The 16,608-nt window shown below is 37.6% G+C and overlaps 2 protein-coding genes across 2 annotated transcripts in view; one reads left to right on the top strand and one right to left on the bottom strand.

Annotated features, from left to right (window-relative positions):
- si:ch211-120g10.1 (butyrophilin subfamily 1 member A1) overlaps positions 1-15,060 on the top strand; it is a 125,546-nt gene extending 110,486 nt beyond the window's left edge. Inside the window, exon 11 of the transcript XR_007427092.1 lies at positions 15,042-15,060. The gene's annotated coding sequence lies outside the window, so the exon portion shown is untranslated. The remainder of the gene's footprint in view (positions 1-15,041) is intronic.
- On the bottom strand, positions 1,438-3,202 carry gadd45gip1 (growth arrest and DNA-damage-inducible, gamma interacting protein 1). The gene is made up of 2 exons (XM_007237547.4): positions 2,752-3,202; positions 1,438-1,899 (listed from the first exon to the last, which is right to left on the bottom strand). The coding sequence occupies exons 1-2, from the start codon at positions 3,138-3,140 to the stop codon at positions 1,599-1,601; spliced, it is 690 nt and encodes a 229-aa protein (XP_007237609.2). The 5' UTR covers positions 3,141-3,202; the 3' UTR covers positions 1,438-1,598.
- Positions 15,061-16,608: the final 1,548 nt, after the last annotated feature.

Genomic DNA, 16,608 nt, shown 5'->3' with positions numbered 1-16,608 from the left:
GTAATATTAATACTATTATATAAAATGTTTTAATAACAGTAATATAAATATTTAACACATTACCGATATTTCAATACACATTTGCAGCACATGTGCTCATTCCTTGAGAGTACAGGCCCAACACACCTCTAGAGTCTAGAATGTTTTCATCTCCCGATAGGCCTTAATTACCTGGATCAAGTGAGATTAGAGAGAGTTATTAATCTAACCATACATTTCCATGATTTTTAATGACTTTCCATGCCTTCAAGACACATTATTTATGGCCATATGATTTTTAAAACATCAGTGCAGACATGGAGAATAAAACCAGAAAATCAACTAAAACTATAATCAAAATTGATTATATATATTGATTATGAATCTAACACACAATCTTTAATAATAACATGTGTGTCAGATCCTGAGAGCTTCATTGTTTGGGGCTAAATTACTGAATTAACTCTGAGCTGATGTATTTTTTTATAGCTCAAAATAGATTTTCTTCATCAATGAACGGAAACAAAGGATTGTAGACCAAATGTTCATATTTTCTCTAAAACTTTCTGGATATTTTTATTTTTCTAAACCTTATCCAGGCCTGGAAACTGCTATTTTCTGTTTTTTTTCCAGGGTTTTTTAACTGTATCAGCCCTGAATTGCAGCATCTGTCACATTAACTGGCAAATTCACTTCTGATTGTTTTTATATGGTCTCTATTGCTATGGGAATAATATTGTATTGACGGAAACTGTCCTATAAATTTTGGCCGCATCATCCAGCCTTAGATTACTGTATTAAAAGTTGTTTATGTAACATAATATTGCAATACATTTAGAAAAACAGGGCTGTACTTAACCCACTAGGCAAGAATGCACTGTTACACTGGAGGTAATGATATACCTTAAAATCTGGAATTTTATCGGATTGTATTCATTTGTCATTATATAGAACCAAGGCCTAGTTTTATTTTATTATTGAAATAAATCCTCAATTATCCTAGAGTAATAAGTAAATGAAATTATTTTCTCTTCTTTTTAAACAAAAGTCTTTATATAAAAAGTAGCTTAAGCTATCCAGTACTACTCAGACAAATGATTAAAAGATTGCCAGGGTGTTTTAATTATGGAACAAATAGTAATAAATGCAAGCGACCTAGCAACCTTGCTGAAGATCAGTGATTACCTGTTCAGCAGAGAAACAGCCACCTAGCCATTCCCATAGCTGCAGTGCACAGTTTGCACGCTGTTGAGTTATCGGACTGGGGGATAAATGGCAGAGGCCGCAAGCCACACAGATTACCTTGATCTACTACAGAGTTCAAATAAGAAAATACTGCCTGAAGCTCTGCTGACAAATGAGCTGCTGGTCGTTAAATTTAGCATGTTTACTTAATATCTGATGATAAATCCTGTTTATGTTATGAGGTACAATAGAAAATATAATCCTTGATTATCCTTTAAGTTATTAAGAACACATTTAATGTAATGCACTGCAAATACCATTGCAACTTTGGCCATTTAAATTTGTTTCATTTAATGAAATAAAGAAAAAAAAAGTGGTAAGATTCACATCTATGTACAAAAGTCTGTGTTTTTTTTATTCTGCAGTCACTGTCTCTACATGGATGTGGCTGCAGCAGATGGTGCTGAAGGTGCCAGTCCTTGTTCCTCCTCTTTTATCCTTCGCTTTAGAAGCTTCCTCTTCTTCTTCTCCTCCTTCTCGATCTCAGCAACCATCTCCAGGAACTTGGGGCTGCGGGGGTCTATGGCGTGGCCGAAGCGTTCCCGGGCCTCGGCCAGCAGGCGCTCCTTTTTAGCCTTGTCCTCCTTCTGCTTCCTCTTCATCTCCTGCTTCTCCTTCTTCCAGTCTGCAATCATCTTTGGCATTTTGGCCATGTTGGCAGCGATCAGCTGCTCTCTGTGGAAAGAGATAATAAGAGCGGTGTTCACATGGAGTACTTCAACCAATGTCCTACCAAAAGTTGGTCACAGTGTTTTTAATAAACTAGCTGAAAGTACTGTGTGTTTAATTAACAAATAATCTTTTATACATCTTTTTTTTTTTATACAGGTTTTAGAGATGGACATTTTTGGCCAAATGATTAAATCATTCCACAGTTTTGTCCCCATAAACAGCTCAGTAAAAAAAAGAGAGACCACTTAGTTTTTTTGATTTTACCAAATTGAAAACCTGTGGAATATAATCAAGAGGAAGATGGATGATCACAAGCCATCAAACCACCAAACTGAACTGCTTGAAGTTTTGCACCAGGAGTAAAGCAGCATAAAGTTATCCAAAAGCAGTGTGTAAGACTGGTGGAGGAGAACATGATGCCAAGAGGCATTAAAACTGTGATTAAAAACCAGGGTTATTCCTTAAAACTTTATGAATATGAACTTGTTTTCTTTGCATTATTTGAGGTCTGAAAGCTCTGCATCTTTTTTGTTATTTCAGCCATTTCTCATTTTCTGCAAATAAATGCTCTAAATGACAATATTTGTATTTGGAATTTGGAAGAAATGTTGTCTGTAGTTTATAGAATAAAACAACAATGTTCATTTTACTCAAACATAAACCTATACATAGTAAAATCAGTGAAACTAGAGACTGGCTAGTTGATTTTATGTTTATTCTGCATTTATATTAAAGAAACCTATGAATTGCTTTAAATATTTTCATTATTTAAATATTTTTTTATAAATAAATATACATATTTAAAAAATATTCATATTATAAATTAACAGAAGCTATGGTTAATGGTTAAGTTACCTGGCCCGACGTTTAGCCGCCTTCTCCTTCTCCTCGGCGGCGATATTCTGCAGCATGTCCTCCAGCGGCGGGTTCCACTGCTTCTCCTCGGAGATCAGCTCCTGCAGCCGGGCGGGGGAGGGCCACAGCGCGGCCGGGCTGATCCCCGAGGCGCTGCCGTACCGAGCGAACAGCCGCCGATCATACCGCTCCGTCTTCTGCCACTCCGGGGTCTTCTCGCTGCTCTTATCCGGGATATACGGGTCCTTCAGGTTCAGCGGGAGCGGCCGGGGGTTATACCCCGCTCTCTGCTGTATTACCCCGCTCTGAGGAGCCGCGGAGAGCGCGGGGTTAACCCTGAACACGCTGAACACCGCAGCGGCTCTCCGCCTCAGCATGCAGGCCGCCATCTTTCCCTGCGCCCTTCAGTTCACACCGCGGAGCAGCAGGAAGGAGGCGCGAAGCACAGCGCCGCCTGCCGGCGGGAGGCAGTTACTGCACATTACTTCAATCCTGAAAACCAATCTGAAACAAACGCTAATATCAAACCTGTAATCAATCCTGAAATAAATCCTGCAATCAAACTTAAAATAAATTCTAAAATTTACCATGCAATCAATCTTGAAAAAGTCCTGTAATAAAACCCAAAATAAATATTGTAATCAATCATGTAATTAAACTTGAAATAAATCCTGAAATAAACCCTGAATCAATCCTGAAAGAAAACCTGAAATCATATAATTCAACCTAAAGTCAATTTTGGATTTAATCTTTAATCAATCCTGTGATTATTCTTGAAATCAATTATGTAATCAAACCTAAAATAAATTCTGAAATCAATCCTGTAATCAAAACAAATAAATCCTGTAATCAAACCTAACATAAATCCTAAAATAAAACCTGAAATCAAACCTTATATTAATTATGTAATCAAATCTGAAATCAAGCCCGTAATAAACCCTGAAAGTAAACCTAAATTAAATCCTGAAATAAATTCTGCAATCAACCCTAAAATCAATTCTGAAACCAAACCAAAAATCAACTCTGAAACAAATCCTAAAATCAACCTTGACATTGATCAACGTTAAAATCAATCTTGAAATCAATCATGTGATCAAACCTGGTCAATTCTGTAATCAAACTACCGCATGGATCTACACAAACTTAAAATTAATCCTGAAATAAATGCTGAAATCATTCCTGTAATCAAACTTGACATCAATCCTGAAATCAAATCAGAAATAAATCCTGAAATCAAACTTGACATCAATCATCCAATTAAACCTGCAATCAAACCTACTTACTTCAAATAAGAAGTAGATATTGACTGGATATCACTGGCTTTTATTCTTATATCTGACTGGGCAGAGAGTGCATGTTTTTTGCTGCATTTTTTTCTAATACTATTTGCCATTAAAACTGTAGTTTTAGAAGAAAATGAAGAGAGCGCACTTTGCTTGTGAAATGTGAGGAATACTTTTTAATTTAGTATCATTACATTGCATATAATGTGATTCTTTCACACAGAACAAGCATAATAAGCATTAAAGTTCATTATAATGTACATGTGTACATAATATGTGTCCTTGTAAAGCAATTAATTAAAATAAAGTGTGAATGCAGTGTACTGTATAGTGAGCCTATAAAACATTCCCCTGCTTTTGTCTCTTTGGTTGCTTTTCACAGGCTGGAGAATATGTGGCCTACTTTCCTTATGTCTCTCATTAATGTAAACATGTTGTTTTGTGCAGGCAGATGATCTGCAGCGTGAGCACCGGAGCAGGAGGGGTGGGGTGTGGAGGGTGCAGGGATGGGTGTGGGGGTCTTTAACACCTACTTTGAATTTTTGGAATGCTTTATAGGGGGGAATTAACCAGCAAACACACTCAGAGAGGGAAAAAAGAGCCTTTGTTTTAACCCCTCCATCCATCCATCCCTCCCTTTTTAAGCGCCGCCCCCCCTCCTCCTTCCGCCTCTCTCCTTTTATTTTTGATCTCTTTTCAAGAAGGAGAAGATCGGAACAAATGTGCAGCTTTCTGGAGTGCGGCTCTCGGAGAGACAGATGTCAGAGCTTTTGTGTCATGTGGAGAGAGGAGAGACCCGCACTCGTCATTAAAGATGTAACGTTCCCATGGCAGGGCTGGTGTGTGTGTGGGTGGAGGGTGGTGGGGGTGAGGGTGGGCATGACACAGGGCTTAATACTGGCACCAGATATCCTGTGCCAAGCTGAGGAGCTTTAAAGATGTGCTCTGCGTTAGTCTCTAGCTGACAGCGGATCAGGTTTACACAGTCTGCTGATGGGCTCAGGAACAGGCCTCAGACTGCAGGCCTCTAATTCAGTTTTATTATATAATCATTTTTTTATTTAATTTCATTTATTACAAAATAATTTGTTATTCAGTAAAGTTTACACAGTTTTTCTACAGCTCTGTGGCTGTAGGAGTTCAGACAGCAGTGTGGTCCTGCATACAGACCCCTGCTGTTTATTTATGGTCTGTAGAACAGGCTGTAAATTTAGCTCTGAACTGCAGGGATCTGCATGCTCATCTTTGATGTGTTGGTCATGCTTTGGCCTCCAGAGCAGCAAGAAACAGTAATAATCTGTCTGTCTGTTTACCTGTCTGTCTGTCTTGTGGTCTGTCTGTCTGTCTATTTGTCTATTTATCAACATACAAAATGTGTTTATCTATGTTGTCTGCCTATTTGTCTGTCCGCCTGGTGGCAAACATACAGGCAGAGGGAATATATAGATAGACAATCAGATTGATAAACATACAGACAGATGGATTGATAGATAAAAAGATGGATACATATACACAGATGGATGAATAGACACATAATAGATACTGTATGCAAATATACGGATGGACAGATGGATAGACAGACAGTGTCTACAGACAGTATCTATTAAGTGTCTATTTATCCATATAGATAAACTATCTATCTATCTATCTATCTATCTATCTATCTATCTATCTATCTATCTATCTATCTATCTATCTATCTATCTATCTATCTATCTATCTGTCTGTCTGTCTGTCCATATATCTGCATACAGTGTCTATTTTGTGTTTATTTATCCATGTCTTTCTTTCTATCTATCTATCTATCTATCTATCTATCTATCTATCTATCTATCTATCTATCTATCTATCTATCTATCTATCTATCTATCTATCTATCTATCTATCATTGCTGCTGCTATGCAGTTCAGTATTTACAGTAAACTGTTTGTTAGATTTTTCTAAATCAATATTTTATCTCAAATCCATGATGAATAACATATACTCAGAAAACAGCAATATGACATAATTTATCCCAATAATAGTAATTCATGTAGCTGATTCTGCCAACCCCCTATTCAGTAATAATAATTAATGTATGTCACAGACTGTACAGGCGTCTGGAAGATACCTGGTGTCTTCCTCTGGCATCAGGAGCCCATCAGGGCAGTGGAGGGGTATCTGAGAGGGCCTGGGGTCAGACTGCCTGTAGAGGAGAGAGGTGGTGGGATTATAAGAGCTGTGGATTGACTCACTCTGTGTGGGAACCCCATGGAGTTTACCCACCGAGCCCATCCATATGGCCTTATGATTAAAAATTTACATGCCTCCACATTTCCACCAACTCATGACAAATTCATGCAAAAGTTGCAATATGGATGGTCCTCACTGTGCCATCCCCCGCCACGCTGACTTCAGCCCTGCGTTTAGGAACAAAGTGGGCACTGTGGGCAGAGGTTTAGGACCCTTTATACCTATTTGTATATTTTCTTTTACTTCTGACCAGCTGCAGTCATAAATTGGTTTATTATCAAAGTATCATTATCTTTGCTTAGTGTTGCAGTTTAGTGGTCATTTTAAACAGGCAACATAATCACTTTCCCCAAACCTCCCAATGTGTTACAAACAAAAGCGTCTGCAAATAGTTCTGAACTGCTGTTAATAAATGCAGAAAGGAGAGCGTTTGAATCAGATCCATTAGACAGACTTGGCTGTGAAAGCTGCTGTTCAGTGGGACCGGCAGAGAGACGAGGCCTGTGAATGAAAGCTAATAATAGCTGTTTCCTGCAACAATGGGCCATAAAAACAACAAACCTTTAAATAACCCAGAATAATTGCCGCATTAGGCACAACATCTCTGTGAATTTACACGTTAATTGTGCTGCTGCAATCAGCTGCAGAAGCGTATTCGTCTCACAGGAGGAGGATAAAAGGACAGCGAGTTATAGAGTAGTGTGTTTATTTAGCCATGGGCACAATATCAGGTTTTTACTACAGTAAATATGAATGTATTTCCCGTATGAAACATTTTGTTATAGATGTTAAGTAAAGCCACCAGGGCCGCCGCTCTGCATACGCAGACAACGCAGCCAGCGTTAGGCCTCAACCATTTTGCAGTTGCAGGGAGCCAAATTGACTGAGAATGAAATGTGTTGAAATTATGACATTATTAAATTTAAAACCCAATGTGAATTATTTATGATACGCTCATCTTTTTTGTCTTTAAACATTGCATGGGGCACCTACTCTACTACTTAAAAGCGGCACGTTATTATTTTTGTGCATAATATAATGCCCCCACCCCTATTGCCTGAAATGGCACGGCTCGGTTTGCTCTGTTGGTTGTTGCCAGATGTGACATTTTCCAGTCAAATAAACAATCAAAAAATGCATGGAGGCGCTAAATCTTGCGCATGTTTAACCATTTTTAAAGTGTATGTGGCCATTTTATACAAAAACTTGTCCAGTGCAATATTTGTGTAAGTTAAAAACTTAAAATAAAATAAACAAATAGGATGAAAAATCGTAACTTATCTGGCAACCTTAGTCCTAACTAAAGTAGCAACGCTACTTGAGTTTGGCAGGAGACAAGTTCACCGCGCGAAGTTGCTACTAAATGGTAATTCAACTATGAAGCGACGGTTTGAGTCTGGAGCTGAGAAGAAGAAAAAGAAGCAGAAAGATGAGGCCCATGGGGGGGCCTCCCTGACCAGTTATGCTTAGGGCCTCCAAAACCTTAGCAGCAGCCCTGAAAGCCACTGATGGAAAATAAATATAAATATTAAGTGTCTGTTATAAAATAGCATATACATGTCATGTACATGTCCGATTTATATTGACATGTAATTGTATGTATTAATGTGGGATATGTGTGTACATAAAAAAATTGGACATATCTTATTTTTTAACATTTTAATTTGTTTTCTTACATTGTAAATGAATACAGAAGTCATCCTGACTATGAAGAAATACATAAGGAATCATGTAGTAACTTAAAAGTGTTAAACAAACCAAAATTAGGTGCTGTAAATGTGAGGTTTCTGAGGCTGACAAGTCTGATGAATTTATCTTGTGCAACAGAGGGAACTCTTGCTCTTTCTTTCCTGGGGCGGTCCTGATGAGAGCCAGTTCCATCATTATAATGTTTTTGATGGTCATTGGGTCTGCACTTAAGGATACTTTCAAAAGGTTTTTGAAATTAAGTCTCTTTTTCTTTACTTAGTTGAATGTTCTAATCTGAATTAGAACATTACTCAAATATTCACTATTCACTGTATACCTGTAACTCTACCTCTTCACTACTTTACTTTAACTGATGCTCTCAAACACATTAAGAGACAAGAAATTCAAGTAATTAACTCTTGATGATTTCAGCACAGCTGTTAACTGAAAGCCTGAATTCCAGGTGACTCTACCTCATAAAACTGACTGAGAAAAGCTTTCATCTAAGCAAAAGGTGCTACTTTTGTTCTTGTGTTTTGTTTAATACTTTTTCCTAAAAAAATCTATATGTTTTTCTTCATAGTTTGAATGACTTTGTTATTAATCTATAATCATAGTATTAGTGTGTAGTGCGAGTTGGGATGCAGACTTGGTCTTCTACAAGTTTGGTCAGTTTTATCTAATTTCCTTCCTATTTTCTCCCCAATTTACACAGCCAATTACCCAACCCTTTTTGAGCTGCTGCTGATGCAGCATTACCGAGTAGCATCTCAGCGCTAACGCTCGGAGGAAAGCGCAGCGACTCGGTTCTGATACATCAGCTCACAGACGCAGCCTTGTGCTGATCAACATCACCCTAGGAGTGATGAGGGGAAAGGGCGCCATCTACTGTACCCACCCAGTGTACAGTACCGACCCACTCTCAGGGCTCCGGCAGCTGATGGCAAGCTACATGAACAGGATTCGAACCAGCATCCTCCTGATCATAGTGGCAGCGCCTTAGTCCACTGGACCACTTGCAGCATGATAGGGATGGTGTTTAAACAACCACCCCTCCACACACACTCTCACACACTCATCTCTACTAATGTTCAACTTGGAACGAGCCCAATTGAGAACCGCAGGCAAAAATGATGTTCTGTTGGGGGGGCATGAAGAGTTGGGGGGCGTGTGGTGGGGTGGTGGAGGGTTTGGTGTTCAGCAGGGAGCGGTGAAGTGCTTTATAGTAATGGATGTAGCACATGGTGCTGTAGTTAGTGATGTGTTTGTGTCACTGCGGGAGACGGAGGAGAGAGGGAAGGATGGAGGGATGGAGAGAGTTTGGGCGGGACAGGAAGGCCCTGGAGAAGCCTTTTATTTCTGCTTGCTTTGCAGCTAAAATGCCATTAAATGTGGGACGGGAATGTAGAGTCCAACACTCGCCATTTAATTTATTGCTCCCTGTGGGACTACTGATATGATTTAACCTGATTATACACACACTCCTGCATACTGTACTTTCATTTTTCTCTGTACTATTAAAGAGGACATATTATACCTTTTTTAACACAAGTTAAAATACTGTATTTTCTATGATCATGGAGTTATTAGCACAAAATCACTCTGACATAAAGATTAAGATCTCACCAGCTCTATTCTTACCAGTTTTAGTCTCTTTCAGAATGAGCCATTTAAGGGCTCTGTCACTTTTTGTCAAACCCTTGCCCTATTTTCCTGTGTTTCCTGTCTGTGCTCATGTTTTTCTGTGGCTGAGTGTGTTCCCCACGTGACCCATGTTTCATAGTGTTTTATTGCCCTCACCTGTGTTCATTTGTAGCTCTGCCCCCTAACCCCAGGTGTTTCCACTTTCCGTCTGTATATATAGGGTATGTATTTCCTGTTCCTGTGTCTGCCCTTGTTTCGTCCCTACGTCTGTCAGTGCTCCGTGTTCGCGCTTGTTTTTCCTCAGTTCCATGTTTATTTTTTATGTTTATTTTTGTTAATAAATGTTCTTGTAGTTTGCTAACACTCGGAGGAAAGCGCAGGGACTCGGTTCTGATACATCAGCTCACAGACGCAGCCTTGTGCTGATCAACATCACCCTAGGAGTGATGAAGGGGTAGAGCGCCATCATGGCAAAGCTGCATTAGCGGTGGTTCGAACCTGCGACCTCCTGCTCATAGTGGCAGTGCTTTAGACCACTTGAGTTAATAAGAACATTCTTAGAACATCCAGAACACTTGATAGATTGAACATTCTTAGGTTATTGACTGTAACGTTCAAAAAATGTTCTACTAATCAAAGATTGTTAGCTGGGCAGCTAGCTTACCAGAAGAGTCTTTATTTCCCTCTGTATGACCAGCTTTACAACCACATTAGAGTCTTTCGTTGAAACTATTTACATTTTGATTAAAAATGAAAAGTGCAAAGATGTCTTTTTGAAATGTCTATGAGACCTTACATATCTGTCTTTTGAACCACTTCAAATAGAAATAATTTCTCCTTTCATTTTCAACCAAAGTATAATGTAGTTTAAACCTTCTTAGCCATATAGTGCTGGGGGTCAGTCCAATTTCTCCAATCTCTCTTGAGGCTTGTGGCTTCACATAAACTAAACCACTGACATCACCAGTATTACTTACAGTTCTGCCCTTAAAAATAAAGTGTGAGCCAAATAGGTTTGGAGCGAAGCCACAGAAGAACTACTTTCAGGTCCCTTAACAGCCTTTACATGGGTGGTTCTTTAATGAGCCATTTTTTATAAATGAGATGTGTGATAATGAATAGCATTTCTGAGGTTTAAATAACCTCCACGTCATAACAGGCTTCTATAATAAATGTTCCTTTTTTGTAGAACTTAATGTCCAAGCCAAGAGTCATTTAGAGCCATTTATTTATTTCCATGAGTGTATTATAATGGCCAGTCATGTTATTGTGAATGAGTACAATCAGACTGACCAATCCCCCAGAAACCACTGTTTGCTTCATTATCATCACCTAGCAAAGCCATAGAGCGTCTATGAGCTTCCACTTATGCTTGTCTACTTTTAGGACTTCATAGGTTAAGGTTTTTAGGTTAGATTTTTGCAGAAATAAAGAAAATTTATATAGAATGGATCACAAATGTTCAAGTGACCAATTTTATGTTAAAATAATTCCTTTTTCTATGAAGTGAGTGTATTTGTGTGGTAGTCTAACATAGTTACAGTCATGGTTGAGAGAGCGACTAACCTGTGGTAAGAAGCTTTTCCTTATCCTCTCTGTGTTTGCCTTACCCTGACCCTTGACTGCAACAGAGAGAAGAGTCCACAGTTGGAATGGCTCAGATCTTTCACTGATTGTCTTGGTGTAGATGGACTTGCTTAAGATGGACTGTAGATCAACAAGTTTGGTCTAAATGATACAATCAGACCAGGCAGCCACCTATACATAAGTTATATTCTTAACCTAAGAAAGGGTAGCTGGACGCTCATTATGTAAGTAGATGGTTCCAAAGGACAATGTTTATGTGGCATCTGTTTATGTTTGAGGTATTAGGAGTTTAAGAGGTATAACAATGTATATAAACAAGAGGAAGATGGATGATCACAGGCCATCAAACCAAACTGAACTGCTTGGATTTTTTTGCACCAGGAGTAAAGCAGCATAAAGTTATCCAAAAGCAGTGTGTAAGACTGGTGGAGGAGAACATGATGCCAAGATGCATAAAAACTGTGATTAAAAAACAGGGTTATTCCATTAAATGTTGATTGATTTTTGAACTCTTAAAACTTTATGAATATGAACTTGTTTTCTTTGCATTGTTTGAGGTCTGAAAGCTCTGCATTTTTTGGGTATTTCAGCCATTTCTCATTTTCTGCAAATAAATGCTCTAAATGACAATAGTTTTATTTGGAATTTGGGAGAAATGTTGTCTGTAGTTTATAGAATAAAACAACAATGTTCATTTTACTCAAACATAAACCTATAAATAGCAAAATCAGAGAAACTGATTTAGAAACTGAAGTTGCATTTTTTAATTTATTTATATATATTTTCAGTGCATCTACAGTGCTCAAATGATCTTTTAAGTGTTGTAAGTATAGTCTTTACCTTTCCAACTGTTTTGAAAGTTGCTGAAGGCCTAGAAAGCAGGTAAAGAACCATTTATAAACATTTACTCATTTATATCAGTGTATGATAACAGCCAGACATGTTCTTGTGAAAAAAACACAAGCAGTCTGACCATTCACTTCCATTCTATCCTCTACCACTGTTTGCTTCATCATCAGCGCCCAGCAAAGCCATGCAGCGTCTATGAGCTCTCACTCTCACATGCTGTCTCCTCAAGAATGGGCCAAAAGTTCCCAGTGGGCAGGACGAGCGGCAGCTAGCCTTGCCCTAACTCCTTAATGAGATGATGAATGGAGAGTGAGAGAGTGAAGGAGGCCCGAGGCTCCTGGGGTGGCTAATTTAAGCAGAGATTTATCAAAACGCTGGGCTTAGTGAGGACTGATCTGTAAGAGGGTGCCCACCAGCCTCCATTAAGATGGATGGGGTAATTACTGCCAATGTGCCTCCATCTCGAACTGCCGCATTCTGCTGTGTGTGGGTTCTTTATGTCGCAGACAAGATTCAGGAAAAGTTGAAAATGCGGTAACAAGACAGGTGGGAACAAGCAGGAATTACATTTGTCTTTTTTTCTTTTGTAAAATATTCCTACCTAATGTAATAACACTGTAATAATAGTATAATAAATGTCAAAAAAAACTTAGTTACACAATTAATAGTAGTGGAACTAGGGGTGTGTCATATCATATAATACGCGATAATATCGCCAACATTTTTGAATATCGTGAACGATATTATACCCTGAAATATCGTGTCATAACACTCACCCCTAATTATCACATGTACTTTTCTGCTTTTTTGCTGTTTTAAGCAAAAGAAAAATTCACACATTTATTATTTCCTATTATATATGTACTAGAGACAGATTATATCTGTTCAGTATCACTTATTTTACTTTAATCCTGGATATATGGAGATATCTGCTAAAATTCTTGTATTTTTTTAAATATCTCAGTTAGAAGTGTGCAATTTCATATCATATACAGTAATCAAATGTAAGTTTTGTTTTGTTGCAGTAGTGTATTTTTTATTTTTTTTGTCATATCGCCAAGAGTATCGTTATCGCTATAATACCATGAAATATTGTGATATTATTTTAGGGCCATATCGTCCACCCCTAAGTAAAACATGTTTCTCTGGATTGGCGGAGCTTCATCCAATACAGAGACAGAGCAGAAGCCTTGTAAACATACAACATAGCTAAATTACTATCATTTTGTTTTAATATACAGTTTTTTGTCAGAGTTCTTTATTGCAATTTTTCCTTAATCAGGCACAGCACTGATGCAAGCATCCTGATGCTTGTAAAAAAAAAAAGGAAATAGATAAATAATAAATAACAATACATTAAAGTAAGTAAATTGCACACTAATGTGTACAGTAAAGAAAGATAACAAAAAATAAAATAAAATAAATAAATAAATAAATAAATAATAATACAGAATAAATGGATAGATAAATTGTTGTTAAGTAAGAATTATATCAATATTTGTTATTACGGTCATATATGTTTTCCAAAGATTGGTAAACTCTCTCCATTTGCCCTTTACAATGTATGTTAATCTTTCTAGTCCAATAGAGTTTGAGAGTTCTCTTATCCACAGGTTCAACGTAGGATCGTCCATGCTCCTCCAGCATATTGCAAGAAGTCCAAAGTCCAAAACTGGGTATTGTTTCGATGTTTGTAAAAAAAAATCTCAGAATATATATACCTAGCAGGCACAGTTTGGCATTTAATGGGACTGTTGCGCTGAACTTTTCTGACAAACAATTTACAACATCCCTCATATCAATATACAGTTACTTGGATTTCTGCATAAAGTGGTCATTAAATGTGTTCCCCCCTCACTGTGAATGTTAACATGTTGTGTTCAATAAAACCATGCGAACATATACTATTTTTTGTGTTGTATAAGTTTAAGCAGACTGTGTTTGTCTATTGTTTTGACTTAGATGAGAAGATCAGAACACATTTAATGACCAGTTTATGCAGAAATCCCAGTAAGTAATCCAAAAGGGTTCACATACTACTGTTAGATAACACTGACATAATCATACCACTAATATGTCATGGTAAATAACATACAGTACCAGTCAAACGCTTGGACACATCTTTCAAATTCAGTGTTTTTTCATTATTTTTCTCATGTCCTGGTCCTGTTTCCTGTCTGTCCTCGTGCCTGTATGTGTCCCACGTGACCTTTGCCCCTATGTTCTGTCTCAGTACTTTTCCACCTGTGTCTATTTGTAGCTCCGCCCCCTAGCCCAAGGTGTTTCCACTTCCCTTGTGTGTTATAAAGCCTTCCTTTGTCTCTTGTCCTTCGTCGGTCTTTGCACCAACTCCTGTTGTCTGTCTTTCCTCGTTCCCTCGTTGTTCATAGTGCTAGTTCCTTGATTATCTTCGTTCTGTGTTTATTCCCAGTTTATTTTCCCTTGTTCTTATCTCGTTTATTTCCATAGTTGCCTGTTTATTTCCATTGTTTTCTCCCTTGCCCTGTTTAGTTTATTTATACTAGTCTAGTTTAGTTCTTCCTTGTCTAGTTTAGCTTCTTGTTGTTTTCCTTATATTTATGTATCCCTGCCCTGTTTAGTTTTGTATTTATTTAGTCCCTCGTTTGTTTGTTTCTTTGTTTATTTACTCCCTGTTTGTTTATATCATTAGAACTTCTTGTTTGTTTAGTTTATGTTCTCCAGTTTCTCTCGTTTTTTTTGGTTTACTTTATTATTCCGAGTTCTTTGTTATTTGTTTATCTTTGTTATTTATTTATATATATATTTATTAAATTTTCCCTTTACCTGCACTTGCGTCCCTCTCCACGTCTCCCTGCCTGGATCAACCATGACAATTTTAACATTTTTGCATTGTAGATTAATACTAAAGGCATCATTTTATGAGGAAAAACACATGAAAAGTTTTAAACAAACCAGAAATATACTTTAATTTTTTGCCCTCTTAATGTAAAGGTTTGAGAGCATCAGTTGTAAAGTAGTGAAGAGGTAGAGTTACAGGTATACAGTGAATAGTGAATATTTCAGTAATGTTCTAATAGTTGTTGCCATATTGGGGCAAGAAATACTCAACCAAGCAGTTGCAAAGACCATCAAAATCATTATGATAAAATTGGCCCTTATCACAACCTCCCCAGGAAAGGAAGAGCTAGAGTTTCCTCTGTTGCACAGGATAAGTTTATCAGAGTTACCAGCCTCAGAAACCACAAGTTAACAGCTCCCCAGATAAGAGCATCTAAATGCTTCTTCACAGAGTATTTTGGTTTGTTTAACACTTTTAAGTTACTACATGATTCCTTATGTGTTCCTTCATAGGAGTGGAAGTTTATTGATAGATTTAAATGAAGTTAAACAAATAAAAAAAAATATCTTGGGTTTGTACTGTCTGAACTAAACGTAAAAAAACATTTAATTTGTTTAAAAAATGTTGAAGGGATTTTTTTTTATTCAGTGTTTCAAGACTTTATGCAGACAATAACTTTTTTTTTTTTTTTTTTACCAAATTCAAACCATAATTTACTATAATCTTTTTTCTTTTGACATCACTTATGTGAACAATTATGCAATAATACACTCAAGGATTGTTCTATAATGTAAGATATTGGCACAGGTATAGGCTTTTCAATATAAAATCCTACTCTTAAATTAAACTGACCTTTGGTTCTCTGTATTCCAATTATCCGTTCAATCTAAATTGGTAGATTGTAGATTAGACTTCCCAATTGGCAAATTGGCTTATTTGCAATTATTTACTACAGTATCCAAAATAATATAATATAGAAATGCATGTCTAATATATTTCAAGTCGTCAGTCTTTAGTTGTATTATTATAATATTGATTATAATATAGGTGTTTTTGTCATGTAAGCACTTGTTGACGCTGTTGCTAGATTACCTGTGAATGTTAGAAGAAGAAATGCTTGAAGTGGTTGGGTCAGAGTGTCGTTACCGTGCAGTAATGGCAAACCTGAACTATAGAAACATCTCTCGTCCCATATTAAAATGTTGTAACTAACTCTGGTATAATGCATGTTAAAGTATTATGATAAGTTTGACTTCTAAGGTTAATTTCATCCTTTATAATTGAATTTGCTCATTTTAAACATTGCAACATCCACCCAGTGTTGATATTCAGTGGTGTGTTCAGGATTAATAATGCCTGGTTTCCTTTGCGTTTTGCGCCCCTGAGAGCAGATTTGGTCTCGTATACAGCGCGGGCTGTGTGTGTCCACATTAATGAGTAGTTTGACATTTCGCTAACTTGCCTCCTGCTCTCTGTCTGCTTCGCCCTTCATCGCTTGTGCCTCCAACCGCTGGGAATTTGGCAGGCCTCGCCGGCCAATCGGATGCGCCGCCACTCGCAGAAAACAACTGCATTGCCAAAGGCGTTAAATACTGTTAATGGTCAATAAATGAATTCAAATGTCACCATTCTCTGGGTATCTTCCCTCTGGAGGTCTTGAAACCAGCCCGCGACCCTTTAATGTTTCCCTTTACGCACATCTCTTTAATTCGCAAGCATATCGGCTCTAATCAAATACGTGATAACGTTGCG

Source organism: Astyanax mexicanus, chromosome 19 (genome assembly GCF_023375975.1).
Source record: "Astyanax mexicanus isolate ESR-SI-001 chromosome 19, AstMex3_surface, whole genome shotgun sequence".
Lineage (NCBI taxonomy): Eukaryota > Metazoa > Chordata > Actinopteri > Characiformes > Acestrorhamphidae > Astyanax > Astyanax mexicanus.
The sequence above is the reverse complement of the archived record's forward strand: the minus strand, read 5'-3'. Positions and strand labels throughout refer to the sequence as shown.